At 37.0% G+C, this 26,969-nt stretch overlaps 1 protein-coding gene across 5 annotated transcripts; it reads left to right on the forward strand.

The window, feature by feature from the left end:
- Nucleotides 1-17: 17 nt before the first annotated feature.
- IL18 (interleukin 18) lies at nt 18-26,726 on the forward strand. Of its 5 annotated transcripts, XM_019941886.3 has the most exons (8): nt 18-504; nt 2,831-3,111; nt 16,809-16,950; nt 17,436-17,522; nt 18,316-18,327; nt 22,489-22,623; nt 23,435-23,568; nt 26,187-26,726. In XM_019941886.3, exons 4-8 carry the CDS (start codon nt 17,444-17,446, stop codon nt 26,406-26,408), a joined length of 582 nt encoding a protein of 193 aa, XP_019797445.1. In that variant the 5' UTR covers nt 18-504; nt 2,831-3,111; nt 16,809-16,950; nt 17,436-17,443; the 3' UTR covers nt 26,409-26,726. The 5 variants fall into 5 exon arrangements, with proteins under 5 accessions (XP_019797445.1, XP_033717955.1, XP_019797443.1 ...); XM_033862064.2 differs by lacking the exon at nt 18,316-18,327; XM_019941884.3 differs by lacking the exon at nt 16,809-16,950.
- Nucleotides 26,727-26,969: the final 243 nt, after the last annotated feature.

Raw genomic sequence — 26,969 nt, forward strand, 5'->3', positions numbered from 1 at the left:
AGGGAGAGATCTGAGACTGGTTTCTCAAGAAAGACCAAGGAAGAACTGCCAGAGGAAGGCCGGGTGTGTCCCAGCCTTTTGGAACCTCAGAAAAGGAACACGAAATAGTAGCACACCACCACCACTTTCCAAGTAAAAGTTACATCCTGTCCCAGATGGTGGGTCTGCAGCAACGGTTTAAACCTGAGTTCCCCTGGCCCTCAAGCCGAGACTTTGTATCCAGAACCTCCGTTCCTTCACCTCTTTCTCTTTGGTGCAACCAAACTTTCGGAATCACAGCGGTTGAGAAAATTCCCTTCTTGATGTGTCAATAACTAATCAACTTCATTGGCAGCTTTGAAAAAAAAATTTTGTAACACACGTGGCTCACGTATTTGAAGTTTAGCCTTATGGGGAGCTTTAATGTGGTGACTTTGACCTGCAACTTGAAAGACAGACGTTCCACACTTGATGCTCCGTTAGTTGTGGAAGAAAATAAAAAGCATATCACCTCATAAAACAAAGGTCAGTAACACTTCCCATAAATTCCAGGTCCACAATCTTACACCTTAGCAAATTATGTTTAACACATACATATTATTGTTTTTTTCCCTTTGGCTTATTTAACTGTTAGTTGTCAAGATGTAAGTATTGTGTGGATATGTTTATTTATTGGTTTGTGGAAAAGCCAATTGTTTCAAGTAAGCTCCTAGGAAAAATACTCGGTTTAACTTGAGTTGGCATTATTGTGAAATGTAAGTCATTTAATAAAGATAGACCAGTGGTTATGGTGCAGTTATTGATAGTCTTTAAAGGATTCTAATCACTATCTGAGGACTGATAGCAATCTGTATTGAAATGTTCCCTATTTGTGATAAAATGAAGGGAAAAGTAATGAGTTTTTCCTAAAGTTAATGCACTTACTTTAAAAGATTCTTTTATTCTGTTACTATGTCATAAATTTTTTGATGTTAACTTGTCCTCTCAAGAAACAAAAAATATAAAATTTTTTAGATTTTTAATGTCCTTACTTGGTAAAATGTAAAGTTATCCACTCAGTGTTTATCTCTTCTTCATTATTGTCATTGTTGTTGTTATTATTCTTAATGGTTCATCAAATCCAAAAGTCTGAGAAATACTGACCTAATTCCTCTCCCAGCCTTGACATTGTATGATATCTAAACAGGTAGTTATCTAGTTGTTAAAATATTTCCAGGAAAAAATGATTCCACCTAATACATAAATGTTTACATCAGATTAAGAGAACAGCAGAGACATTTTATTTTTTAAATCTTTTCTCCATTGTATAAGCTACATGAGTGAGAATAAGTGAGAGGGCACACAGCGTTATAGTTGTCTGGTGCTTTAGAATATTCAAAGAATGAGGACACGGGGAGGGGGAAGGGTGAGCTGGGAGAAAGTGAGAGAGTGGCATGGACATATATACACTACCAAATGTAAAATCGATAGCTAGTGAGAAGCAACCGCATAGCACAGGGAGATCAGCTCGGTGCTTTGTGACCACCTAGAGGGGTGGGATAGGGAGGGTGGGAGGGAGACGCAAGAGGGAGGAGATATGGGGATATATGTATAGCTGATTCATTTTGTTATACAACAGAAACTAACACACTATTGTAAAGCAATTATACTCCAATAAAGATGTTAAAAATATATATATGCTCTTATCTAGGATCTCACAAAAAAATAAAATATTCAAAGAGCTGTCATCATCTCATTTAATCTTCACAAACAACCCTGTGAAGTAGGTAGGACATAGAGACATTTGGGTTGCTCTATGTCAAAGGAAAAAATGTTTGTCCCAAAAGTAAGAAATGGGTGAATTATGCATTATATATCTTTATAGCTGGAGAGAAATAATTGGCAATGGACCATTTAAAATGAACTTGCTTAGTGTTCTACTTATTTAAATCACAGTTTACTTAATGCTTTTGTGTTAATTGGCCCGATTGGACAACACAGAGGATAAAAACTTATTTCAGTTTCAATCGTGTATAGTCTTATCATACACTTTTTTTATATATATAAATTTATTTATTTATTTATCTATCTATCTATCTATTTATCTTTGGCTGCGTAGGGTCTTCATTGCCGCGCACGGGCTTTTTCTAGTTGCTGCGCTTCTTAAATGTGCTTTTTTTTTTCTTTTGATAGTCACTGCACCAAGCACCTTCAGCCATCCTATCTTAGACTTCCTTTGTAATCACTGCTGTGGACATGATGTTTTATGACCTTATGAAATGAAAACTCTATCTTGTTAAAAACAAAAACAAGCAAATAAACAACGACAACAAAAACACCTCAACTAGCTGCTTATATAAGCATTTTGTTTCCTAACTCTAGAACCCCTCTGTTTCCATACAGTCTCTGTATTGGCAAAAAAGCAAAAACAAACAAAAATCACCTTGTTAATTCCCTTGCTAGCAAGGTAATACAATTTAGCACATGTTCAAGAGAAAATTGTCTAAGAAACTTTGTTTCTGCTAGTTACTTTCAAAGCTGTGATAGTAACGCTCTCTTCTTTAAAAGTTTCATTTTAAGTGGTGTGATTACATTATAGGAATTATCTTGTAGGGCTGATTATTCAGCAGTGGTAGATGAGAAAAAAAAAATGTGCTGAAGTCTGAGTGGGAAGTTTCAAAAGAGAAAGATTAATGCGAGAAAAGATGCTTCTAATTGACCAAGCAGGTGCTTTTTTTTTTAAGTGCTTGGATGTATTTCGGAAAGAGGTACAAGCTTTGAAGGGCCAGAACTGCAACAGAAGAAATGATTTCATTAAAACCGTGATTTTACATTAAAAGATATTCCCGTATTCTCTGACACTGTATTTCAGGTTCCATTGCCCTAGGAAAGAGCTCACGTTTAAGGCGGGTCTGAGGCGTGCCAGAACAGTCTCCTCCCTCCACCTTCTTCCTCCTTTCTCCAAAGGGCTAGGCACCCTCCTCCCCCAGACGGCTGCTGGATCCGGAGAAGCAGCGGGGAGTTCTGCTACCCAAAGCTTTCTACATTCCTGGCTGTCTGCTTCGGCTGCTGAAGGGCTGCCTTCTATCGGGAAAAGAAAGGGACTTCAAACCCTTCATATAACGTCCTCTCCTAGGAAATTATTGAGCACAGGTAAGAAATATCATTACTCGTTATTTAGAAACCCAGGCATGGCAATTCGAGGTAAATAAATAAGCTAGAAAAGCGATTGAGAGGTAACTTCTCTGACATCACTATGATGGGCGACTAGTCAGTAACAACATAAGGAACATAGCATATTCAGAGGAAAATCTTTTTCTCTCTTTTAGCCAGCCTTGGAGAGTATCACTTCAGAGGAAATGTTCTCAAACTTTTTGGTCTCGTGACCTCTTTATACTCCTAAAAATTATTGAGGATCCTGAAGAATTTTTGTTTCTCTATGTTTTTTACTGTAGTACTGTCATTTACTGTATTAGAAATTAAAGCTGAGAAATATAAAAAAATAGTGACCTATTAATTTATTTTAAGATAACAATAAGCACATAACTTGTTAGCATAAATAACATTTTAAATTACGGATAACTATATATTCCAAAAAAAACTACTATGAAGAGTGACATTGTTTTTATTTTTACAAATCTCTGTAATATCTGGCTTAGAAGACAGCTGCATTCTCATCTGCTTCTGCATTCAGTTTATGCAATATCACTCAAAATGTAGCCCCTGGTAAACTTTATTATACACTCCTGAGAAAATGAGAGTGAAAATGACAAATTACATCTTAGAATTATTATGAAAATCGCTTTGACCTCGTAAACCCCTGAGAATCACTGCTTTAGAGTGTTAAAATAAATAAGCTTCTATTTAAAGGGAGTCTCAACTCTGAATCAACTATTTTAAAAGCAAACAAAAAAATTGCAAAAGGTTGATAATCTTGATGGAATCTGCATCAGCACCCTTAGGCTGGCCTACGTTGGACAATATTATAGCATTCCCCAGGAGAATTTTATTTCACATGAAGGAAGGGCTGAGTAAATATCTCCATTTGAAAGTATAAATAACAAAAATTAGGACACTCTTAAACTCTTCTTTTTGCCTATATCTAGCTATTTCAAGTTCTATTAAATCTTTCTTCAAAATATCTTTTTAAATCTGGCCTGTCCGTAATATACCTACATGAATATTATGAATTCTTACATGAATATTTATAGTTTCATAGCCTGTCTCTAATCTTTTTCATAATACCCTTGCCAGCTCAGTAATCTGCTTTCCTATTGCCTGTGAGATTAAATACAAACACTTCTATGTGAGTTCCCAAGCCCTCCATATTCTAACCCCACCCTACCTTGTGTTTACTGCAAGACAGCAGAATTGTTCCACTACAGTAAAAAAATAGCTCCAGGGCTTCCCTGGTGGCGCAGTGGTTGAGAGTCTGCCTGCCGATGCAGGGGACACGGGTTCGTGCCCCCGTCCGGGAGGATCCCACATGCTGCGGAGCGGCTAGGCCCGTGAGCCATGGACGCTGAGCCTGCGCGTCCGGAGCCTGTGCTCCGCAACGGGAGAGGCCACAACAGTGAGAGGCCCGCGTGCCGCAAAAAAAAAAAAAAAAAGCTCCTTTCAACCACCCCCCACCATAATTTTGTGTTAATTATCACATAAATGCTCTTCCATGTTCTCCTCCATCTATTCAGTCAAGCAATCAGGATTAAATTCAATTCTCCTTTTCCCACAAGGCCATTCCAGCAGTTCTATTTTGGCTTCCTGCTTTGAGTCTGTATTTAGCAGTTGATTATATACACCTTTTTTTTTTTTTTTTTTTTTGCGGTACGCGGGCCTCTCACCGTTGTGGCCTCTCCCGCCGCGGAGCACAGGCTCCGGACGCGCAGGCCCAGCGGCCACGGCTAACGGGCCCAGCCGCTCCGCGGCACGGGATCCTCGCAGACCCGGGCACGAACCCGTGTCCCCTGCATCGGCAGGCGGACCCTCAACCACTGCGCCACCAGGGAAGCCCTATATACACCTTTTATCTTTAACTATTTACCTAAATTTTTACCTGAGTCTTCTTCCACCCCCACTTGTACCACGACCACATACTTACCTTCGTAAGATGGCAAAATTTTGAAGGACGAAATGACTTACAGAACTGAAAATTTAGATTTTGATCTTGTTGCTGTAGAGATGATTACCTGCCTGATTTTAGTGAATTAATTAGGTAACATGCTTCCTCATTTCATCCCATACCTATTCCACAGAATGAGAATTCCAGAGCAAAGATAAACATAATCATTATTGCTTTTCAAGTTCAAGACATTTTTACTTTTAATCTAATAGTATGCTTTTAAACTCCCAGTGGCTTAGCAACGCTGGTTGTATAATAAATATTCCATCAATATGTGTTGTTTTAGAATTATGAGGAAGTGGCTACTAGGGCATTTGCCACATATAAATAGTTCTCTCTTTGCAGCCTTAACTAGAATCTACAATTACAGAATGCTGGAGCTGGAAAAAAACTTAAATATTGACCATGCAACTCTCTCTTGTCTAAATGAGGAAACTGAGACCCTCAGAATTAAATGACTTGCCCCAGAAAAGATTGGAACACATGTGGTTTAATCTCCATCATGATTTTCTACTGTTCACTAGCCTCTGGCTAGTTTCCAAGGCTTGTATAACTGAAACTTTTTGTTGTTGCAAAGAATCAATTATCGCTGCTTACTCCTGAGAGGATCTATCTGGGGTGGTTTATAACTCTTTTTTCTTTCAAGTCAATAATCTCAGAATCTTAGATGAAATAGTCAAAACATTTTTATCCAATGGGAACTATAATTTTCACAGATTAGAGTTAAGAAAGCAAAGGAACATGGATGAGAAAGGAAAAGAGGAAAATTAGGGGGGAGGAGAGGAAGAGGAACACAATACTTGTAACCATAGATGTATTGAGATCCAACAAAAAGTGCTAAGAAAATAAAGAATTCAAAACAAACACTCACATGAAATAAAAGAGAAAGTAAAGAAACTACTAGGAAAAGAAAGAAGAGGAAGAATATTAGAGAAATTATTTTATTTTTAAAAATCTGTTTTCAGACTTCCTTCATATTCTTTCCCTTTCTCACTGGCTTTCAGATGGAGTTTAAGTTTTAAGACAGAAAAAAATTTCTGCCATTCCCTTTACACACTGTTGTCATGGCGACAAGGCTTATAGCAAACATTTATTTAACATTTATTGAGCTCCTACTCTGTATAAGATCTTTCCAGGTGTTAAAGATTGAAAAAACAAGACAACTCATTGCCTTAGAGAAACTCAGACGGAAGTCGGCACACCTATTTGTAATCTTAATTAAGGGTAATAAGAGGTATTTTAGAAGCATGAACGTGGGGAGGGGGATATGGGCACTGAGGAGAGAATGATTAGCTAGGAATGGAGGAGTCAGGGAAGTTTTCCTAGAGGAGATATTTGACCTGTGACTTAAAGGATAAAGGGTGAAGAAGGGTTTGGCAGGCAATAAAGGGAGGGGAAGTTCTGGCCTGGCAGGGGAAATAAATGAGTACAGCATGGAGTGAGTGAGAATCTGAAAGCAAGAAAACCAAGTAGAGGAATATTAAATAGAAAATACCAGAAGTGACAAGGGCTAGATTTAAAATAGTGCTGGTGGAGATGGAGAGGAGATACCAAATTCTAGACACATTTCTGAGTTATAATCTACAGTATTTTTGAGACAGGAGAAGGTTAGACAAAAGAGTTGAGAAGGACTCCCAGGTTTCAGTTTGGGACAGGTTATTTGGACATACTTTAGAAAGTAATTCATTAGTATATCTTACAGTTGGAACTGTGGATCTGGAGCCAGAAATTGAAATTTGCAAGTTATATATCCCCCAGTAACCGCCACCCTCTCTCTTTATAGCTAAACTTCCTGAAAGAATAGTTTATATTCACTGTCTTTACTTTTCTTTTTCATCCCATTCTGTCCTAGATCTTTGTCCACCTGCCTTCCGTTCCTCCACTTTCCCTAAACTGTTCTACTGATACCAAAACTTCCTAATTGCCAAATTCAATGAACAAGTTTAAGCTTGTATCTAAATTATGGACTGCAGCTTCAGACTCCAAGCAGCTCCTCTTGACGCTCCTTTGGGTTTTTTTGTTTGTTTGTTTTTGTTTTTACGGTACGCGGGCCTCTCACCGCTGTGGCCTCTCCCGTTGCGGAGCACAGGCTCTGGACGCGCAGGCTCAGCGGCCATGGCTTACGGGCCTAGCCGCTCCACGGGGCATGTGGGATCTTCCCAGACCAGGGCACGAACCCGTGTCCCCTGCATCGGCAGGCAGACTCTCAACCACTGCGCCACCAGGGAAGCCCTCCTTTGTTTTTTGACTTCTGTGATATCTCTTAGATTTGCAAAACTGAATTATTTTCCACTCAAGCCTGTCTTTCATCCTCTGTTTTCTTAATGAGGTAACCACTCAACAAATTGCCCAAGCCAGAAACTTTGAAGTCATCCTCAGTTCCCCCTTCTGCCATTTGACCCACAACCAATCAGCTAAAAAATCCTGCTGTTTAAGCTCTCTTGAATCATCCCCACAACCACTGCCTTAGTTCGTAGCCTCATGAACTCTTAACTGTTAAAATTGCTTCTGCAGTTGTTTTCTGGCCTCTGTCCAACTTTATCCCATCAAATCCGTTCTCTACACTGCTGCCAGAGTGAGGTTTTTGAAACATAAATTTGACCATGTCTTTCTCCTACTGAAAGTAAGTCAGTACTTTCAGAAAAAACGTTCAAACTCTTTAGCCTACTTAAACAAGGACTTTATAATCTGACTCTCCTTTACAAGCTTTTGGCAAACAACTATACTGCAAGTTACATTTTATCTGAATTGAACTAGTCAGAATCAAACTAATTTAATATAAAAATAATAGTCTCACTTTATAGGCAAAATGAAATATGTGAGCTCCAAATGAAATAGTTTATCTAGAATGACAATTTCAAAGCTGGTAGGCCAAGTGAGTTGTGAACTGTTGACAATATTGCCACATGGAAGTGTCTTGTATACCTGGTAGAAATAGCTGCTTTCATGTCATTATAATGTAAGCTCAGCTATTCTTTAAATACCTCAGAAGTTCTTGAGACATAACAGCTTATTGTGGTATTATTTTTTAACAGTTATTACTATTATAATTTTAGATATTTTTTCATTGATTCATTCATTCAGCAAACATTTATCAGACGTCTGCTATGTACCAGGCACCATTCTAGGTACTTGGAATACAAAACTGAACATAACAGAGGTTCTTTCTCTTATGGAACTTACATTCTAGCAGGGGAAAAATAATAAAATAATAAAGAATGTGCTAACAAACCATGTTAAAATATTTGAGGCCAGATTTTGATGAAATTGTCAAGAAGGTATAATTTTTCTTTGGGAATCTCAGCCATTTATTTTCAATATCCCCACCCCCACCCCTGCCATGATGCCCTTTCATCAAGGCACTTAGATATTCCAAAAGCTCATTCTTTCTCTCTTTTGTTTTTTTATTTAAACAATATATAGAGAGAAGCCTGTGGTTCTCTACACTGGGTTCTCTATAGATATTGTTTAAAATATAAAAAAAATTTTAAATAAATTAAAAACCATACATATGTGTGTGTGTGTGTGTGTGTATATATATATATATATATATATATATGCTTATATATTATATATGAACTGAATCTAGGTAAAACTGTTAAATAGACACCAAATAGAGAGTTGGTTCAAGATGGTGCCCTCAGAAGATCTGGAACTCACCTCCTGCCACAGACAGCAGATCTACAGCTACATATGGATCATTCCCTCTGAAAAAGACCTAAAAACTAGCTGAAATCTCCTCCAAAAAAAAAAAAAAAAAGCCACATCTAGATGGGTAGGAGAGGGAGAGACATGGTCTCACCAAAAAACATACCTATGGTGCAGCAACCCACAATCAGGATTGATATCACAAAACAGAGCTACTACCTGAGGAGCAAGAGGTCAGTGCCCCACATCAGGGAACTTGGGAACTGCACCAAAGAGATGAGCCCCCAATACATCTGGCTTTGAAAATCAATAGAGTTTACATCCAGGAGAACCAAAAGGCTGTAGGAAACAGAGATTCCACTCTTAAAGGGCTTGTGTGCTGACTCACTCACCACAGGACCCATCACAAAAGTAGCAGTCTGAAAAGCACCATATGTGAAGGAGATTCATTTGCTAATCTTAAAGCATCTGAGGGAGATGCAGGAGCATTTTGGGACTCTTTCCACCTGGATGGAGGCACTGGCAGATGCTATTTTTGCATTTCCCCTCTATCTTGCTAGCACTGGCACTGGTGGGTGCTATCTTTGCACTCTACCTTTAACCTGCTAACACCACTGGGTACACCACACCCCCACACTGCTCTTGTGGCCCTGCCAAGGTGAGGCATGTGTGCACAGCCCACATGAGGGATGCTCCTCCAGCCCCTAGCTCTGGTGGCTGGAGGGATTGCGTTTCTGGGTCCCATGAATCTGAAACAATCAGGGAGTTCTCTGAAGGCTACCACCCTCAGGTACTGCACAGACAGCAGACTGTACCTCCAGTCTCCCTGTGAAAAAGGACTGATGACTTGTCCTGGGGCTTCAGCCTGAAGGGCACACTTCAGGTTTACCACTCATCTAGAGGCTATAGAAGTGCTCTCAAGGAACACAGGCTGGGGGAACCATCTCTGCACTCTCTTTCGCCTTTGCTACAGTTCACCAGCACCTACCAGAAAAGAGCTCACACACTCTACTGGAGCCCCGATTTTTGCAACTGTAGTCAAAGAGACACCTTCAGATGGCCAGGTCTGGAGGCTAGCAGAGTTTACAATTGCAGTCCCACAGGGCAATATATATTTGCATATCTTAAAAGCTGCTGCCTGAAGGTCTGGCTTCTAATCAGCCTGAAACTAGGTGCTGACTGACGTCTCCCCCTCTGGAATACTCACAGGTCTTGGCACACCCTCAGCACTTGGGACCTATCAAGAATAAATCAGGCTGCATAGACAATCACAAAGGTTGAGTGACAACCAAGAACTAGGGCAAGGTTAAACAGTAAGGTTCATCTCTATACAAGGCCATTCCTTCCAGACTAGGAGAGATAGCTGTTTTGCCTAATAAATAAAAACAAACACAGAGAGTCAAGGAAAATGAGGAATGAGAAGATTATGTTCCAACGGAATTAATAAGATAAAACTCCAGAAGAAAATCTTAATGAAAAGGAGATAACTAATTTACCTGATAAAGATTTTAAAGTAACGGTCATAAAGATGCTCATTGAACTCAGGAGAAGAATGGATGAACACAGTAAGAACTTCAACAAAGAGATAGGATAAATAAGAAAGTACCAAACAGAAGTCACAGAGCTGAAGAATACAACAACTGAACTGAAAAATACACTAGAGGGGTTCAACAGCAGACTAGATGAAGCAAAGAAAGAATCAGTGATCTGGAATACAAGGCAGTGTAACTCACCCAAACACAGCAAAAAGAAAAACAAATTTTAAAAAGTGAAGATAGCTTAAGGGACCAATGGGACAAACATCAAGCAGAATTGCATTCACATTACTGGGTTCCCAGAAGGAGAAAAGAGAAGAGGGGCAGAAAACTTGCTTGAAGAAATAATAGCTGAAAACTTCCCTAACCTGGGGAATGAATCAAATATCCAGATCCGGGAAGTCCAGGGAGTTCCAAAAAAAGATAAATCGAAAGACACCAAGACACATTATAATTAAAATATCAAAAATTAAAGAGAGAATCTTGAACACAGCAAGAGAAAAACAATTTGTGATATCCAAATAAGCCCCATAAGAGTATCAGCAGATTTCTCAGCAGAATCTTTGCAGGCCGGAAAAGAGTGGCATGATATATTCAAAGTGCTGAAAGAAAGAAACTTCCAACCAAGAAAGGCTATCATTCAGAACTGGAAAAAAGATAAAGTGCTTTGCAAACAAACAAAAGCTAGAGGAGGTCATCCCCACTAAACCAGCCTTACAAGAAATGTTAAAGGGACTTTTTTAAGCTGAAAAGAAAGTGCACTAATTAGGAACAAGAAACATATGAAAGTAAAAATCTCACTGATAAAGGTAAATATATAATAAAGGTAGTGGAATTAATAACATTAGTATAAAGATTAAAAGACAAAAGTAATAAAAAATAACTACACAATAACTAGTTAAGGGATACAGAAAGTAAAAAGATGTAAAATATGACATCAAAACATAAAATGTTTAGGGAGGAAGTAAAAATGTAGTTTTATAATGCATTCAGTCTTGACTTCTTATCAACTTAAGATATACTCTTTTATATATAAACTGTTACATGTGACCCTCATGGTAACCACCAAGCAAAAACCTATAGTAGATACATACCAAAAAAATGAGAAAGGAATCTAAGCATAACACTATAGAAAGTAATCAAACAATAAGGGAAGAAAGAAAAGAAGAAACAAAGAGGAATGATAAAACAAAGAGAAATGAAAACTATTAACAAAATGGCAACAAGTACATAACTATCAATAATTACTTTAAATGTAAAGGAACTAAATTCTCCAATCAAAGACAGAGAGTGGCTGAATGGATAAAAATATAAGAACCATCTATATGCTGCCTACAAGAGGCTCATTTCAGATGTAAGTACACATACAGATTAAAAGTGAAGGGATGGAAAAAGATATTTCATGAAAATGGAAACCAAAAGAAAGCTGGAGTAGCTATATTTGTATCAGACAAAATAGACTTTAAAACAAAGACTGTAATAAAAGACAATGATGATCATTACACGATGATAAAGTGGTCAACCCAGCAAGAAGATATAACATTTATAAAGATCTATGCACCCAAAATAGGAGCACCTAAATATATAAATCATATATTAATGGTCTTAAAGGGAGAAATTAACAGTAAAGCAGTAAGAGTAGGGGATTTTAATATCTCACTTACATCAATGGATAGGTCATCCACACAGAAAATCAATAAGGAAACATCAGCTTTAAAAGACACATTAGTCCAATAGACTTAATAGGTATATACAGAACATTCCAGCCAAAAGCAACAGAATACACATTCTTCTCAAGTGCACTGAAGTTCATGTGGAACATTCTCCAAGACAGACAATATGTTAGGCCACAAAACAAGTCTCATCAATTTAAAATGAAAATCATATCAAGCATCTTTTCTCACTACAATGATTTGAAACTAGAAATCAATTACTAAGAAAACTGGAAAAATCACAAATATGTGGAGATTAAACAACATTCTACTGAACAACCAATGGGTCAATGAACAAATCAAAAGAGAAATTAAAAAATTATCTTGAGACAAGTGAAAATGGAAAATTAACATGCCAAAACTTATGGGATGCACAAAAGCAGTTCTAAGAGGGAAGTTTATAGTGATACAGACCTACCTCAAGGAACAAGAAAAGTCTCAAGTAAACAATCTAACTTTATACCTAAAGGAAATTAAAAAAGAACAAATTAATCCCAAAGTCAGTAAAAGGAAGGAAATAATAAAAATCAGAGCAGAAACAAATGAAATACAAACTAAAATGACAATAGAAAAGATCAAGGAAACTAGGATCTGGTTCTTTGAAAAGATAAACAAAATTGACAAACCTTTAAGTAGACAAGAGGAAAAGGCAAAGAGCTCAAACAAAAAAGATCATAAATGAAGGAGGAGAAATTACAACTGATACAAAGAAATACAAAGTATCATAAAAAACTACTATAAACAATTATACAGCAACTAATCAGACAACCTAAAAGAAATGGATAATTTCTGGAAACACACAGTCTTCCAAGACTGAATTGAATCAGTTATCAAAAAACTTCCAACAAAAAATGTCCAGGACAGAAGTCTTCACTAATGAATTCTACCAAACATTGAAAGATTGATACCAATCCTTTTCAAACTCTTCCAAAAAACTGAAGAGAAGTGAATGCTCCCAAACTCATTTTACAAGGCTAGCATTACCTTGATACCAAAATCAGACAAGGAAACCACAAAAAAAGAGAATTACGGACTAACATCCCTCATGAATATAGATGAAAAGTCCTCAACAAAATATTAGTAAACTGAATTCAACAATACGTTAGCAGGATCATACACCATGATCAAGTGGGATTTATTCCAGGAATGCAAAGATGATTCAACATCCACAAGTCAATGTGATACACTAGATTAACAAAATAAAGGATAAAAATCATATGATCATCTCAATAAATGCAAAAGTCTTTGACAAAATTCAACAACCATTCATAATAAAAACCCTCAACAAAGTGGGTATAGAGAGAGTGTACCTCAACATAATAAAGGCCATATATGACAAGCCCACAGCTAACATCATAGTCAACAGCAAAAAGCTGAAAGCTTTTTGTTTAAGATCAGGAACACGACAAGAATACCACCTATTGCCAGTTTTATTCAACACAGTATGGGAATTCCTAGCTAGGGCAATTCATAGAAAAAAGAAATAAAAGACATCCAAATTGGAAAGGAAGAAGTAGAACTGTCACTATTTGCAGAAAACATGATTTTATATATAGAAAACCCTACGACTCCAAAAAAAAAAAAAAAACTGTTAGAATAAATGAATACAGTAAAACCGCAGAGTACAATATCAATATACAAACATCTGTTGCATTTTTATACACTAACAACAAAGTATAAGAAAGAGAAATTAAGAAAACAATCCCATTTACAATTGCATCAAAAAGAATACAATATCTAGGAATAAATTTAACCAAGGAGGTGAAAGATCTGTATGCTGAAAACTATAAGACATTGATGAAAGAAACTGAAGAAGACACAAATAAATAGAAATATATTCCATGCTCACAAATTGGAAGAATTAATATGATTAAAATGTCCATATTACCCAAAGCAATATACATATTCAATGCAATCCCTATCAAAATTTCAATGGCATTTTTCACAGACATAGAACAATAAATCCTAAAATTTGTATGGAACCACAAAAGATTCCAAATAACCAAAGCAATCTTGAGAAAGAAGAACAAAGTTGGAGGCATTACACTCCCTGATTTCAAACTATATTACAAAGCTATATTAATCAAAACAGTGTGGTATTAACACAAAAACAAACACATAGCTCAATGGAACAAAACAGAGAGCCCAGAAATAAACCCACACATATATGACCAATTAATCTATGAAAAAGGAGGCAAGAATATACAATGGGAAAAGACAGTCTCTTCAATAAATTGTATTGGGAAAACTGGACAGCCACATGTAGAAGAATGAAACTGACCAACTATTTTACACCATACAGAAAAATTAACTCAAAGTGGATTAAAGACTTGAATGTAAGACCAGAAACCATAAAACTCCTAGAAGAAAACGTAGGCAGATATTTCCTTGACATCAATCTAGCAATATATATATATTTCTGGCTCTGATTCCAAAGGCAATGGCAACCAAAGCAAAACTATACAAATGAGACTATATCAAACAAAAAAGCTTCTGCACAATGAAGAAGCCATCAACAAAATAAAAATTCAGCCTACTGAATGGGAGAAGATATTTGCAAATCATATCCAATAAGGGATTAATATTCAAAATATATAAAGAACACACACAACTCAATAATAACAACAACCACAAAAAACCTGACCTTAAAAATGGTCAGAAGGGGCTTCGCTGATGGCACAGTGGTTAAGAATCCCCCTGCCAGTGCAGGGGACACAGGTTCGAGCCCTGGTCTGGGAAGATCCCACATGCCACGGAGCAACTAAGCCCATGCACCACAGCTACTGAGCCTGCACTCTAGAGCCCGTGAGCCACAACTACTGAGCCCACATGTCACGACTACTGAAGCCCACACACCTAGAGCCCGTGCTATGCAACAAGAGAAGCCACTGCTATGAGAGGCCCATAGCCCCCACTCGCCACAACTAGAGAAAGCCCACGTGCAGCAACGAAGACCCAACGCAGCCAAAAATAAATAAATAAATAATTTTATAAAAAATTATTTTTTAAAATGGTCAGAAGATCTGAATAGACATTTTTCCAAAAAAGACATACAGATAGCCAACATGTACATTAAAAAGATGCTCAACATCACTAACCATCAGAGAAATGCAAATCAAAACCACGACTTATCATCTCACGTCTGTCAGAATGGCTATTATCAAAAGAACAAGAAATGACAAGTGTTGGCGAAGATGTGGGATAAAGGGAACTCTTGTGCACTGTTGATGGAAATGTAAATTTGTGCAGACACTGTGGAAAACAGTATGGAATCTCCTCAAAAAGTTAAAAATAGAACTACCATATGATCCAGCAATTCTTCTTCTGCTTATTTATCTGAAGAAAACAAAAAACACTAATTCAAAAAGATATATTCACCCCTGTGTTCATTGCAGGATTATTCGCAATAGCCAAAATATAGAAACAATGTAAGTGTCCATCAATGGATGGATGAATGGATAAAGAAGATATGGTATATATAATGGGCTACCATTCATAAAAATAATGAAATCTTGCAACAACATTAATACACCTTGAGAGCGTTATGCTAAGTGAAATAAATCAGACAGAGAGATAAATACTACATGATTTCACTTATATGTGGAATCTAAACAAAAAAACAAATGAACAAACAAAACAAAATAAAATAAAGCTCATAGAAAACAGATTAGTGGTCAACAGAGGGGATGGGGAGGGGGTGGGCAAAATGAGTAAAGGGGATCAAGAGGTACAAACTTCAAGTTATAAAATAAATAAGTTATGGGATGTAAAGTACAGCGTGTAGACTATAGTCAATAATATTGTATTGCAAATTTGAAAGTTACTAATAAGTCGTCTTAGAAGTTCTCATCACAATAAAAAAAAGATTTTTGTAACTGTACAGTGACAGATGGTAACTAGATTTATTGTGGTGATCATTTCACAATGTATACAAATTTTCCATAATAAAAAGTAAAACAAAACAAAACAAAAAATAGCCATCAACTAGCATTTATTTTGTGTTAGCTTAATTTGGATTAAGTGTTTTCTACTGGGTATTAATTTCCTGCTTCCCCTGTATATGTTTGACCTCAGCAAACTATGCTAGAAAAAACTTGAGTCATTTCTCAACCTCTAAGTATAGACGTATGAACACCCCCATATATACCAATTGACAACTGTGACCCAACCACCTTCCTTGGAGCACCAACCATAAAACTGTCCTCAGGAAACCAAGGGACTTCTGAACTCTAGAGGAGAATTTCTTAATCATTTCTGTGGCATGGACCCTCATGGACAATCAGGTGAAGTCTGTGGACCCCTTCTCAGAATCACGCTTTTATATGCATAAAATTAAATACTTAGAATGAGAAAGGAAACCCTTTGTAATTAAAGGGTTATCAAAAAATTTTTAACAAATTTTGATAAGGTATATATGTGCATCTTTATTAACACATTAACAACAAGATGTCCTGTTGGGACTAATAACTTCCATATATTTCAAAGTAGAAATGAGTTTAAACCATATTTCAAGATCTCTGCAACAATTACAATACAGTAAGAAATATGTATGTCTATTAATGATAGTCACAGGTACTGTGAATAATACTGTGGTTTGTTTCCTACACCATAATGGAAGGAACTGTTAAATTTCAGTTAGAAGTTGGTGAAAATAATTGTGTAATTTTTTCCCCATCCAAGTTCACAGATTTCCCAGATTTAGAACCCCTGCTCCATAAACAAAGATCTGGAAGGATATACACCATACTGGAATGGGGTTGGGTGGGGTGGCACAAAGGAGAAGAGCAAAAAGAATTTTTAACATTTTCAAATCCTATATTATTTGATGTTTTACAGGAAGATTGTATTCATGTATTCCTTGTGCAAAAAGCATAGTATAGTCCAGACTCCAGATCAAAAGCTGCTGTTGCTCAGAGAGAAAGAGAGCCATCAGATGCCAGAGCCCTTCAGCCTCCTCCCACCTAGCCCCCACTCCCAGGTAGAAACACCATTTTTTATCATTGCCTCACCTTTAGCACTTTGACAGTGAAGTCACAATCTGCAGTCTCTCACTCACAGGATCCCATTGGTTGTAAGACAGAGATAGAACCAGCCCCTAGTTAAAGGACAGGAGTAGGTGTGTTTCTGGCATCCTGTATTTATTCTGATAATATATGTATATTTCCACCAAAATACTGGAACAATAATTCAGTTCAATAACAGACCACACATCCACCCTTTATAACATTGTTTAATGAGAAAATGCTTTCTAGATTCCGAATATCTAATGGTTTGTGAAAGAACATTTGAACTTGTACATTCATAAACTGAAGATTCCTGGCATTTATTAAATGTCCAGAGTGTTCGTCAGCCTGCTGGATTTCTGAAATTGGAGGTAGAACAAGGCAATAAGTGGTAAAAGATTCCTTTTGTGTAAAAGGAACAATCACTACCTTTTAACAGATGACTCTTTGCTTTCATTAGGAATAAAGATGGCTGCTGAACCAGTAGAAGACAATTGCATCAGCTTTGTGGAAATGAAATTTATTAACAATACACTTTACTTTGTAGGTAAGTTCAAAACCGTAGGCCAAATACAGGGTTTAGATAAATGTATTCAACTAGAAAAGATGTTGTAAGGTGAACTATTAAGTGACTTGTTTTTTGTCACCAGATTCCATTGTAACACTAATGACACACTTCTCTTGAAAAAAAAAAAAAATACTGGATCTCTAGAAATTAAGCATAACATAGTCAAGGTCCCAGCACCTTGTCCTGCCACATGTCCTGGCACTTAGTTAGTAGTAGCCTACTCACAAGGTGGCTGCAGGTGCACGTCATGAAAATCCCAGAAAATTGGATATACGATTTCCCAAAGCAACCTGGCAAATTATGTAAGAGATACATATCTGAAATCTAGAGTTCTGTGAGTTATACCACTTTATGTAAATACATTTGACAAATAAAAACAGATTCTTATGATTAAACTTCCTTGGGCAGTTTAGTTTCATTTGAAAGCTTCATAGAAAGTTCTTAGGTGACTTTCCATTGAAGCAATACATTTAAGAGTAAAATCTATCACTTTATAAAATTTCTTTTTGGCTACAATTTTCAATTTATAAACCCTAGATTTAGGTTTTATATCTAACATACATGAGATCACACTAAATCTAATTAGCTTCATTTTATGGGACCTTTTGGATGATTATATTATATTTTTATGGGGCCAACAAAAGCCATCACCAGTAAGACAGGGGTTAAAGAATGCAGAGGGGCAGAAAAGAGTAATAAAAGAGAAGGGTGAGAGGAAATTGAGTAGAAATATAGAATTTAACATATTTTGTTTCTCTTTTTTCCCCTTTAGCTGAAAGTGATGGTAAAGTATAAATTTATTTCTCTTTCTTTGTAAAAATAAATAGCTACTTGAGTAAGCGTCCCACCAGCACATCCATATCACCATTCTCAGCTGAAAAACTGGTACCAATCTATTTGAGAAGCTAATATTCCCTCAAAGGAATGTGGACTCAGTAGCACTGCCTTGGAATAAAGATGACTATAAGGGAATTTCTAATAAAATACGCTTCTCTACATCTTAGGAAATTCTCAGCTATTAGAATCTACAAAATAGACCTTGCCTGTTACATAGATCCTGAGATTAGCAGAAAGTCATGGATTCTCTGGAGTACATAGGAAAAGGGGTTGAAGCATGAGAATTGTTGTCCAAAATCAGGAACATCTTCCTTCTTCAACCTTCCCTCTCAGAAGTGCTCTGAAAAGAAGCCTGGGAGGCTCCCAGGATTCAGAGAATTCTGGAAGTAGAGGAGATGGGGGAAAGTAGAGCAAACAGACCTATTAGGTTGAGTCATTGTCTTCCTAAGCAGATGTACCCATTCCTTGTCCTGTTGGCATTCAGGGAGGATCATACGTATATAAAGCCTATGATCCTCTAACGCAGGGGTCCCCAACCCCTGGGCCGTGGACCAGTACCAGTACCGGTCCACGGCCTGTTAGGAACCCAGCCGCACAGCAGGAGGTGAGCAGAGGGTGAGGGAGCGAAGCATCACCTGCTGCTCTCCATCACTCGCGTTACCGCCCGAACCATCCCGCCACCCAAACCATGGCCCCAGTACGTGGAAAAATTGTCTTCCAGAAACCGGTCCCTGGTACGAAAAAGGTTGGGGACCGCTGCTCTTACGGACCCCCAGATTATTAAAGGTCATTAGTTTTTCATACTTTTCCTTAAAAAGCACTTTCTCCATTCTTAAGATGATCCTTACTGGACTGGAAATATACAACAGGAACTTTTGAAAAATACTATTCCTTCCAGTTTCTTTTCCAGATTTATTGAAATGTTATTGTCATATAGCTCCTCATGTTTCTTAAAGATTGCCCTACTCCCATTTATTTGATTCAATAAATATTGGCATCTGTATCTCTGACACTATGTTAGGCCCTACAATACAGTTGTGAGCAAAACACAGTTCCTATAGGGGGAAGCAGGCACATTAGGGAGGCAAATGGAATGTGGTATGTTAAGTGTTATGAAGGCACAGATGCTATGGGAGCACATAGAAGAGCATCTAATTTAGTCCAGTAGATTCTGGGAGGGCATTTTGAAAGAGGAACAGAATTGAAGAGTAAACAGGGGTTAGCCAAGAGAAGGTATTCTATGCAGAGAGAAGAACACATGCAAAGATCAAGATATGAAAGAAAGCATGGTGTGAGGAATTAAGAGTAATTCAGAATGGGAGTAGAGTAAGAGTAGGAAAATGATGAGAGAAGAATGATAAATAGGGTGCAGATCGAGAAGGTTCTGTTATTCCAAGATATGGAATTTGGACCTTATCTTTGGGGCAATGGTGATTCATTAAGCACAATATGTATGATCTAGGATACAGATTAGTTTGCTGTAACAAAGAGATCCAAAAATACAGTAACTGAATAAGATAGAAAATATTTCTCTCAAATACGAATCCAAGTAGGCAGTTCAGTATTAGTATGGCTGGATGCAGCCTGATGATGTTGGAATCTAAAGTTTCTTCTGTCTTCTTCCATTCCATCATCCCTAGTTGTTGAACTCATTTACATACTTGAAAATCATCATTACACTTCCTGGGTCCATATCCCAGCTAGCAAGAAGGTGTTCAAAATAAGAGGAAGACAGGCCCACTCCTTTTAAAAGCTCTATTTAGAAGTTGTAAACATCAAATCCACTCATACTCCATTGACTAGAATTTAGTCATATGGCACCAACTGCAAGGAAAATATGGAAAATATAATCTTTATTCTGGGAGGCAATGTCATTCATTAAAATTCAAAGATAACATGATTGTATCTCTGAATTTTAACTTTAATTAAAATTGAATTTTAATTCCTTCTGGCTTCAGTATAAAGAATTGCTGTGGGGGCAAAAAAAGAGGGGAGGGGAATGCCAATTAAGAAGCTATTATTGTAGTCCCTATAAGAAATCATGGCGACATGAATTAAGGTAGGCACAGTGGGGTGCCATTGAAGAGCTGTGAATGGATTTTAGGAAAACTTGGAAGAATCAGCAGGACATGGATTTGGAAGGGGATGGAAAGAAAGAAAAGATGATGCCTATGTCTTTTCACGTAGGCAATTTGTACCATTAAGTGAAATAAGAAACACAAGAGGAAGAGCAGGGTAGAGAGGTTTGCAGGGCAAAGAGGAAGATAGATGATGAATTTATTAATGATGAATGATGATATCTGTGGAACATCCTAATGGAGATGTCCAATAGATTCTTGGACATGTGGTTCTAAACTCAGGAGAAAATATGGGGCTGGATATACGGATGTAGGAGACATACATACAATAGAAATTACATCTGAAGCTATAAGAATAACATGACAAATCAGAGGAAATGTGTAGCATGAGGAAGTAAAAGCCAAGGACTACACTCTGAGGAATACCTACATTTAAAGGATTCAGTAGAAAGAGAAGCTAATAAAGAACAGAGCAACCAAAGAGGAAGAAGAAAAACAGAGAATGCCACAGAATCCCAGGAGAGCATTTCAAGACAGAGAGAATAGGCACTGTGCTGAATTTTGTAGCCTTGAAAACCAAGAGCCAGAAATTATCTATTACATTTAGCAACAGGGAGTTTGGTGATCTCGGTGAAAGCAATGTGATGGAGAAATGGAGCCAGGAGGAGAAGCTTGCAATGAGTAGAAGGGTGAATAGAAAGTAAGGAAATGATACATACAATTCTTGCCAGAAGCTTGGTTGTTAAAAGGAGGAGAGAAACAATACTAGCTACAAAGTGGGATTCTGTTGATGGAGGTGTTTTAAATCTCAAAATGTAAAGCCTTATGTTTTTCTGATTATAAAAATAATTTGTTTATTATAAATAATTCAGGCAATGAAGATAAGAAAATGAGAAACTAAAATATGAAAAAACCCCAAAATATTCATTTCTATCATTTTGATGTTATATATATATATAAAATACTATACCTAAGCTTCTTTTTCTAGTTTAATACACATGGACATCTTTCCATGGCAATGAATAATTACAATTATATTAAATTCATGATAATTCATAGTAAGGGCATATCAAAATTTACTTGATCGATTCCCAATTGATGGACATTAAATTATTTCCAGTTTGTTTTTATTATTAAAGTGTTCCCATAAGCATTCTGGTAGAGAAATATTTACACATTTCTCTAATGTTTCCTTAGGATAATATCCAGGAAGTAGAATTGCTGAGTTGATGGAAGAGAGGGAATAATTGATAAATCAAGGTTTAATTGAAAGTACATGCAGAGCACAAATGGGGTGAACCTTAGGTAGCAGAAGATCCACCTTTTTCACATGTCCCTTGGGACAAGAGGGTAGAGAAAATAACAGGTGATGCCATAGTTAAGTTTGTAAGTGGAGTAGCAGGAAATCATTTGCTGAAAGTGAAAGCAGAGGTGATGATGCAGAGATCCTGAGGAGAATGAAGAAGGCTGGAAATTGAAGCTATGGACTATGGAAGAGAATGCGGAACTGGAAAAGAAGTATTGACAATTGATGTGTTTGTTATGGCGCCAATTTGCACATTTGTATGATTGTTTACCAGCAGCGCACTCAGCAGCCAGGTTTAGAGTTTTGTAGTAAAAGGCAAATGAGTTTGGGATTTAAGATACTGGCAAAAGTGTAGATAAAACGATGAACCATGAGGTCCAGGCTGCATAGAGAAGAAAGGGAAGACAGGAAGAGGTTAGATAGGAAGAAAATGTAAGCATCAGGAAGACTCAGTAAAGTGGAAGAGAAGTATAAGAAGACTAAAAGGATAGGAGATTGTGGTCAAAAGTAGGATATTTGAATTTAAGATTTCAAAAGTAGCATGGTTCTGAGTGATAACAAGAATCAAGGTTGCCCCTGGAAGTGGGTAAAACACTGTGCAACTTTACCTTAGCTTCTATAACAGAAGATAGTGATTGTTATTGAAAACTGGAATATATAATATGCTTATTTGTAAATTTAGAAAAAAAAGATTATTTTTTAAAAGATTTCATGTGTGTTGTAGAAGACCTGGAATCAGATTACTTTGGCAAGCTTGAACCTAAGTTCTCAGTCATACGAAATTTGAACGACCAAGTTCTCTTCATTAACCAGGAAAGTCAACCCGTCTTTGAGGATATGCCTGATTCTGACTGTTCAGGTATTTTTTTATATACATTTGTAAACATGGAAATGACAAGCTACTTCTTCCCATTCCATTTAACTGACTACATTTTCTGTGATAGACCTAATGCTTACATGAAAAGTCATGGTAGTAGTAATTTCACTTACAAGAAACTTTATAGGGTATCCATAATTTTTAATTGGGCTGAAAAATTGATACAATAAAGATAGTGCCGGGGTCATGATCTTTGAGCCTACATTTGGATCACCTTCCCTTCACTGTAATTGCATTAACTGTATATGCTCTCCATTGAGTTGGATCCTTAATACCTGCTGGTTATAGCTGAAATTGCTGATAACATTTTCAGAAGTCAAAATTAAATATAAATATACAAGCACTTCTAATAAGTCTGTCTTCCACCAGAAATTTAGAGTGCCTTAGAAATGAATAACTTTACTGTGCCTTCCAAGGAATGAATTTCAAATAACAGAGTTTAGGCAGAGTTGAAAAAGTGAATGATGTACTCTTGAAACATGCTGAAGTTTTACCTTAACAGATAGAGCTTTAATATTCTCTTTAGCGTTTAAAAGCTAAAGACAATTTTAGAATTCAGAATATCTCTAAAACACTATAAAAGTTGCTGCATTTGTATTATAATACATATTTAAATGTGTTTTAAAGAATATGTGTGTCACTGTGTATAAGTCTCCTTCTGCTACATGGCTGAATCTCAGAGTGTGGGATTGGTAATGGTCCTATTAAGGATTATCCTTTGGCTAATTTCCCTAAATGCTTATTTGGAAAAATTCTTCTAACTAGTTTTCTCATTTGTGAATGTTTATTTTAGATAATGCACCCCAGACCATATTTGTCATATGTATGTATAAAGACAGCCTCACTAGAGGTCTGGCAGTAACCATCTCTGTGCACTGTAAGAAAATTTTTACCCTCTCCTGTAAGAACAAAATTCTTTCCTTTAAGGTAAGACTGAGCCTTAATTTGTTTTAGTTATACTGATGTGCAAAATTAGAAAACCAAAATATCCCCAGTCCAACCTTTTGTCTAGAATAAGGATAGCAAGAAGTAGAGAACCATTAAAATAGACAGTTACTAAAAACTGTCAAGCTCTTTAACCTACTGTAGTAACATCATGGTTTTTCTGAGCCTGCCGTAGGGAGGAAGAGGATCAACACTTGTTTCATAACCTAGGTCTTCTGAACAATTAATCTATAGATAAATAATAATACAGAATATATATATAAATTATCATGTTTAAGAACTGCATGTGACTTTCCAGAATAAGTCCTGCTACACAGAATGAAGTTAATCATTCTTCTGTAAACCCTCTACTTTGTAAATTATGATGATAATATTTTAATCCCTAATTTTTGTTTTTTGTTTTTTGTGTGTGTGGTATGCGGGCCTCTCACTGCTGTTGCCTCTCCCGTTGCGGAGCACAGGCCCTGCGGCAATGGCTCAGGGGCCTAGCCGCTCCGCGGCATGTGGGACCTTCCTGGACTGGGACACGAACCCGTGTCCCCTGCATCAGCAGGCGGACTCTCAACCACTGCGCCACCAGGGAAGCCCAATGCCTAATTGTTTTGTTCCTACTTCTTAGCCTAAGTCTATGTTAGGCTACAACTTTCAGCTTTCAGTTGATGTATGTTATTTTTAATGTTAATCTAAATGAACAAAATTAATAGGATCTGTTGTAAAAGCAATGGTATAATGTATCTCAAAGCCAGGTATAAATTATTTCTGACCACTGCTTTTTTCTCTATCCTCCATCATTATTTTTCTCTATTTTTTCCATTATTATTAGATAAACAACCATTAACTGTAGATATGGGTTGACCCAGAAAACTTTCCTCCCAATGAAAGCAGGCAGGGTATGCTCACAAATTGACAGTGTTTCAAAGGTGAATCCCATGTCTTGAAGGCTTTCTGAGTGGGGATTTGCCAATGAAGAACCGCAATAAAGATCACCCAGTTCCCACTGAAAGTTAGAGTATGACTTTCGTAGACATGCCAAGGGGCAACTTGGGAGGGAGGAAAAAGCCACTCTAAAATGTAATGCAGATAAGATTAGTGTATCTGTAACAAATAGAGCCTCCAAACAAATCCCTTAGCCATCCCCTTCCAAGCAGAGTACCACCTCTTCAGGTGACAATTTGGAGTCCCTGCTCCCTGACCTGACAGGTAGGAAGCTCAGTTATTGTAATGGCGTTAGAAGGCTGGAGGTGGACAGGCAAGGTGGAGAGGGTTAAGCATGTTGTTTCTTAGCAACAAAATCAGAAGGGAAAGAGGGAGATGGCCAAGCTGAAGCCATGTGGGATAAAGGAAAACTAATTCAGCTGCAGAGACAGAGTCAGAAACTGGGAAAAGCCTGATCTATATATAAGTAGATTCTTATTGAGAGACTGGGGAGAGTGTCAAGAAGATGGAAAAAGTGCTTGGCAAATAATAGAATTAATTAATTCTATTATTAATTAATTCTAATTATAATTAGGGAGAACTAATTAATCCTCTTTAATTCAAGACACACTTATTGATAAAGGACAAAGGTCAAGAGTTATGGCTATAAATTCCATAATTGATTGAGAAGTTTGGGGAAAAAAACAGGTTCTTTCAGGCATCTAAGGAGGATGCTGGGATGCTATTTTGGGTCTGAAGGTCTCTCTGTCAGTCCTTAGGATCATGAAGATCTTTGCTTCCAGAGGGTCAAAATTAAGTTCAAATTTTCTGCTGGTTCTGGGATTAACATGGAAAGAACCTGAGGTGGTCCTCACATTTCTAGTCCATCCTGAAAGTAGGCATGATGCAAAAATAGGAAAAGTGCCCGCAGTACTGTCAGTTAGGTGACCAGCCGGATTATAGTTTCAAGTGATCTAGCCATTCTTAGGAAATCCCTACTCCGCAGCTGAGATATAGGAATCACCATCTGGCCTCCCAGGGCAAGGTCCAGCCAAGAGACAGACTACTTTCAGGATAGAAACTCAGGACTACTATGGAACTGCAATGCTTGGCAGGGAAGCACCAAAAGCTGCTAACTAAGCCCTAGAACAAATAACGGGTCTATTTATAGCCAGTTTCGGTTCTAGGCTCCACTGAAGGAAGCAGCTGAGATTACTGCCACTTCCTGCCTCTCTCACTGTTGGTTCACACACTGGAGCTACCCTAGGCCTATGGGTGGAGGTCATCAATGTCTTTAGCTGTGAATGGCTGGAGAAGACAGGAACTGATATTAGCCTAAAAAGGTTGTGGTCTTTGCTGGAACTCTACTTCATCTTAAGCAAATATGAACTCCACTTAATGCGAGAGGAGAGAAGGAAATCATCTGATGGGTATATTGGGAAAAACTAGAGGCCTGGACCTGAATGTGCATTCCATAGTGTTATAAGCCAAAGTGGACAAGAAGAATGGGAGGTTAGAAATTAAGAGGGAAAGGAGATCAGTATTCCTATAATCAGAGATTTTTTTTCTTAACTCTTGAGAATATAAACCTCTTTAGTTCTGTGTAGTAATATATTTCAAAATAAACTGCACATATTCATATTGGTCATGACCTAAAAAAATTAAGTAATTTTTTTTCTCTATAGGAAATGAGTCCTCCTGATAATATTGATGATGAAGGAAATGACATCATATTCTTTCAGAGAAGTGTTCCAGGACATGATGATAAGATACAGTTTGAGTCTTCATTGTACAAAGGATACTTTCTAGCCTGTAAAAAAGAGAATGACCTTTTCAAACTCATTTTGAAAAAAAAGGATGAAAATGGAGATAAATCTGTAATGTTCACTGTTCAAAACAAGAACTAGATATTAAAATTGCATAATTTGAACTTTCTGAGTTTTTGTGTTTCAAAAGGGTTATAAGAGTTCGAACCTACAATTATAATGATGAAATAAAATGAATACTGATCTCAAAAAATACTACTGAGAAATGAATAATAAGCTTTCATGAAATTGAATGGACTTCCTCCTATCCAGGTGAATACAATATTTGTATAATGTAAAAAGAATGCATAGTTTGAAAACACATTCTACAGTGTTAATGGAAAATAGATTATATTCAATAGAAGTGTTTTGAATATTTTGGGTTATTGGTCCTAATGATGAATAAAACTGATATTTGAATTTTCTAGTTTTTAAGAAAATAATTAAATCCTTAAAGATTTCAAGCTATAAACAGTGATTCACCATGTAGTCTTAATCTATTACCTCATGCTTTGCCTTTTTGTTTGAAAAACTATTCCAACCTCTCTCCAAATATACTTCACAGAGCTGTTGTGAGAAATCATATGACTTTCTGGAAATTGCTTTCAATTACTATAAAGTTGCAGAGAAAGATTATGTGTAAAGCAAAATTACATAAGCATT

The sequence above is a fragment of the Tursiops truncatus genome, chromosome 8 (genome assembly GCF_011762595.2).
Source record: "Tursiops truncatus isolate mTurTru1 chromosome 8, mTurTru1.mat.Y, whole genome shotgun sequence".
In the NCBI taxonomy this organism is placed as follows: Eukaryota; Metazoa; Chordata; class Mammalia; order Artiodactyla; family Delphinidae; genus Tursiops; species Tursiops truncatus.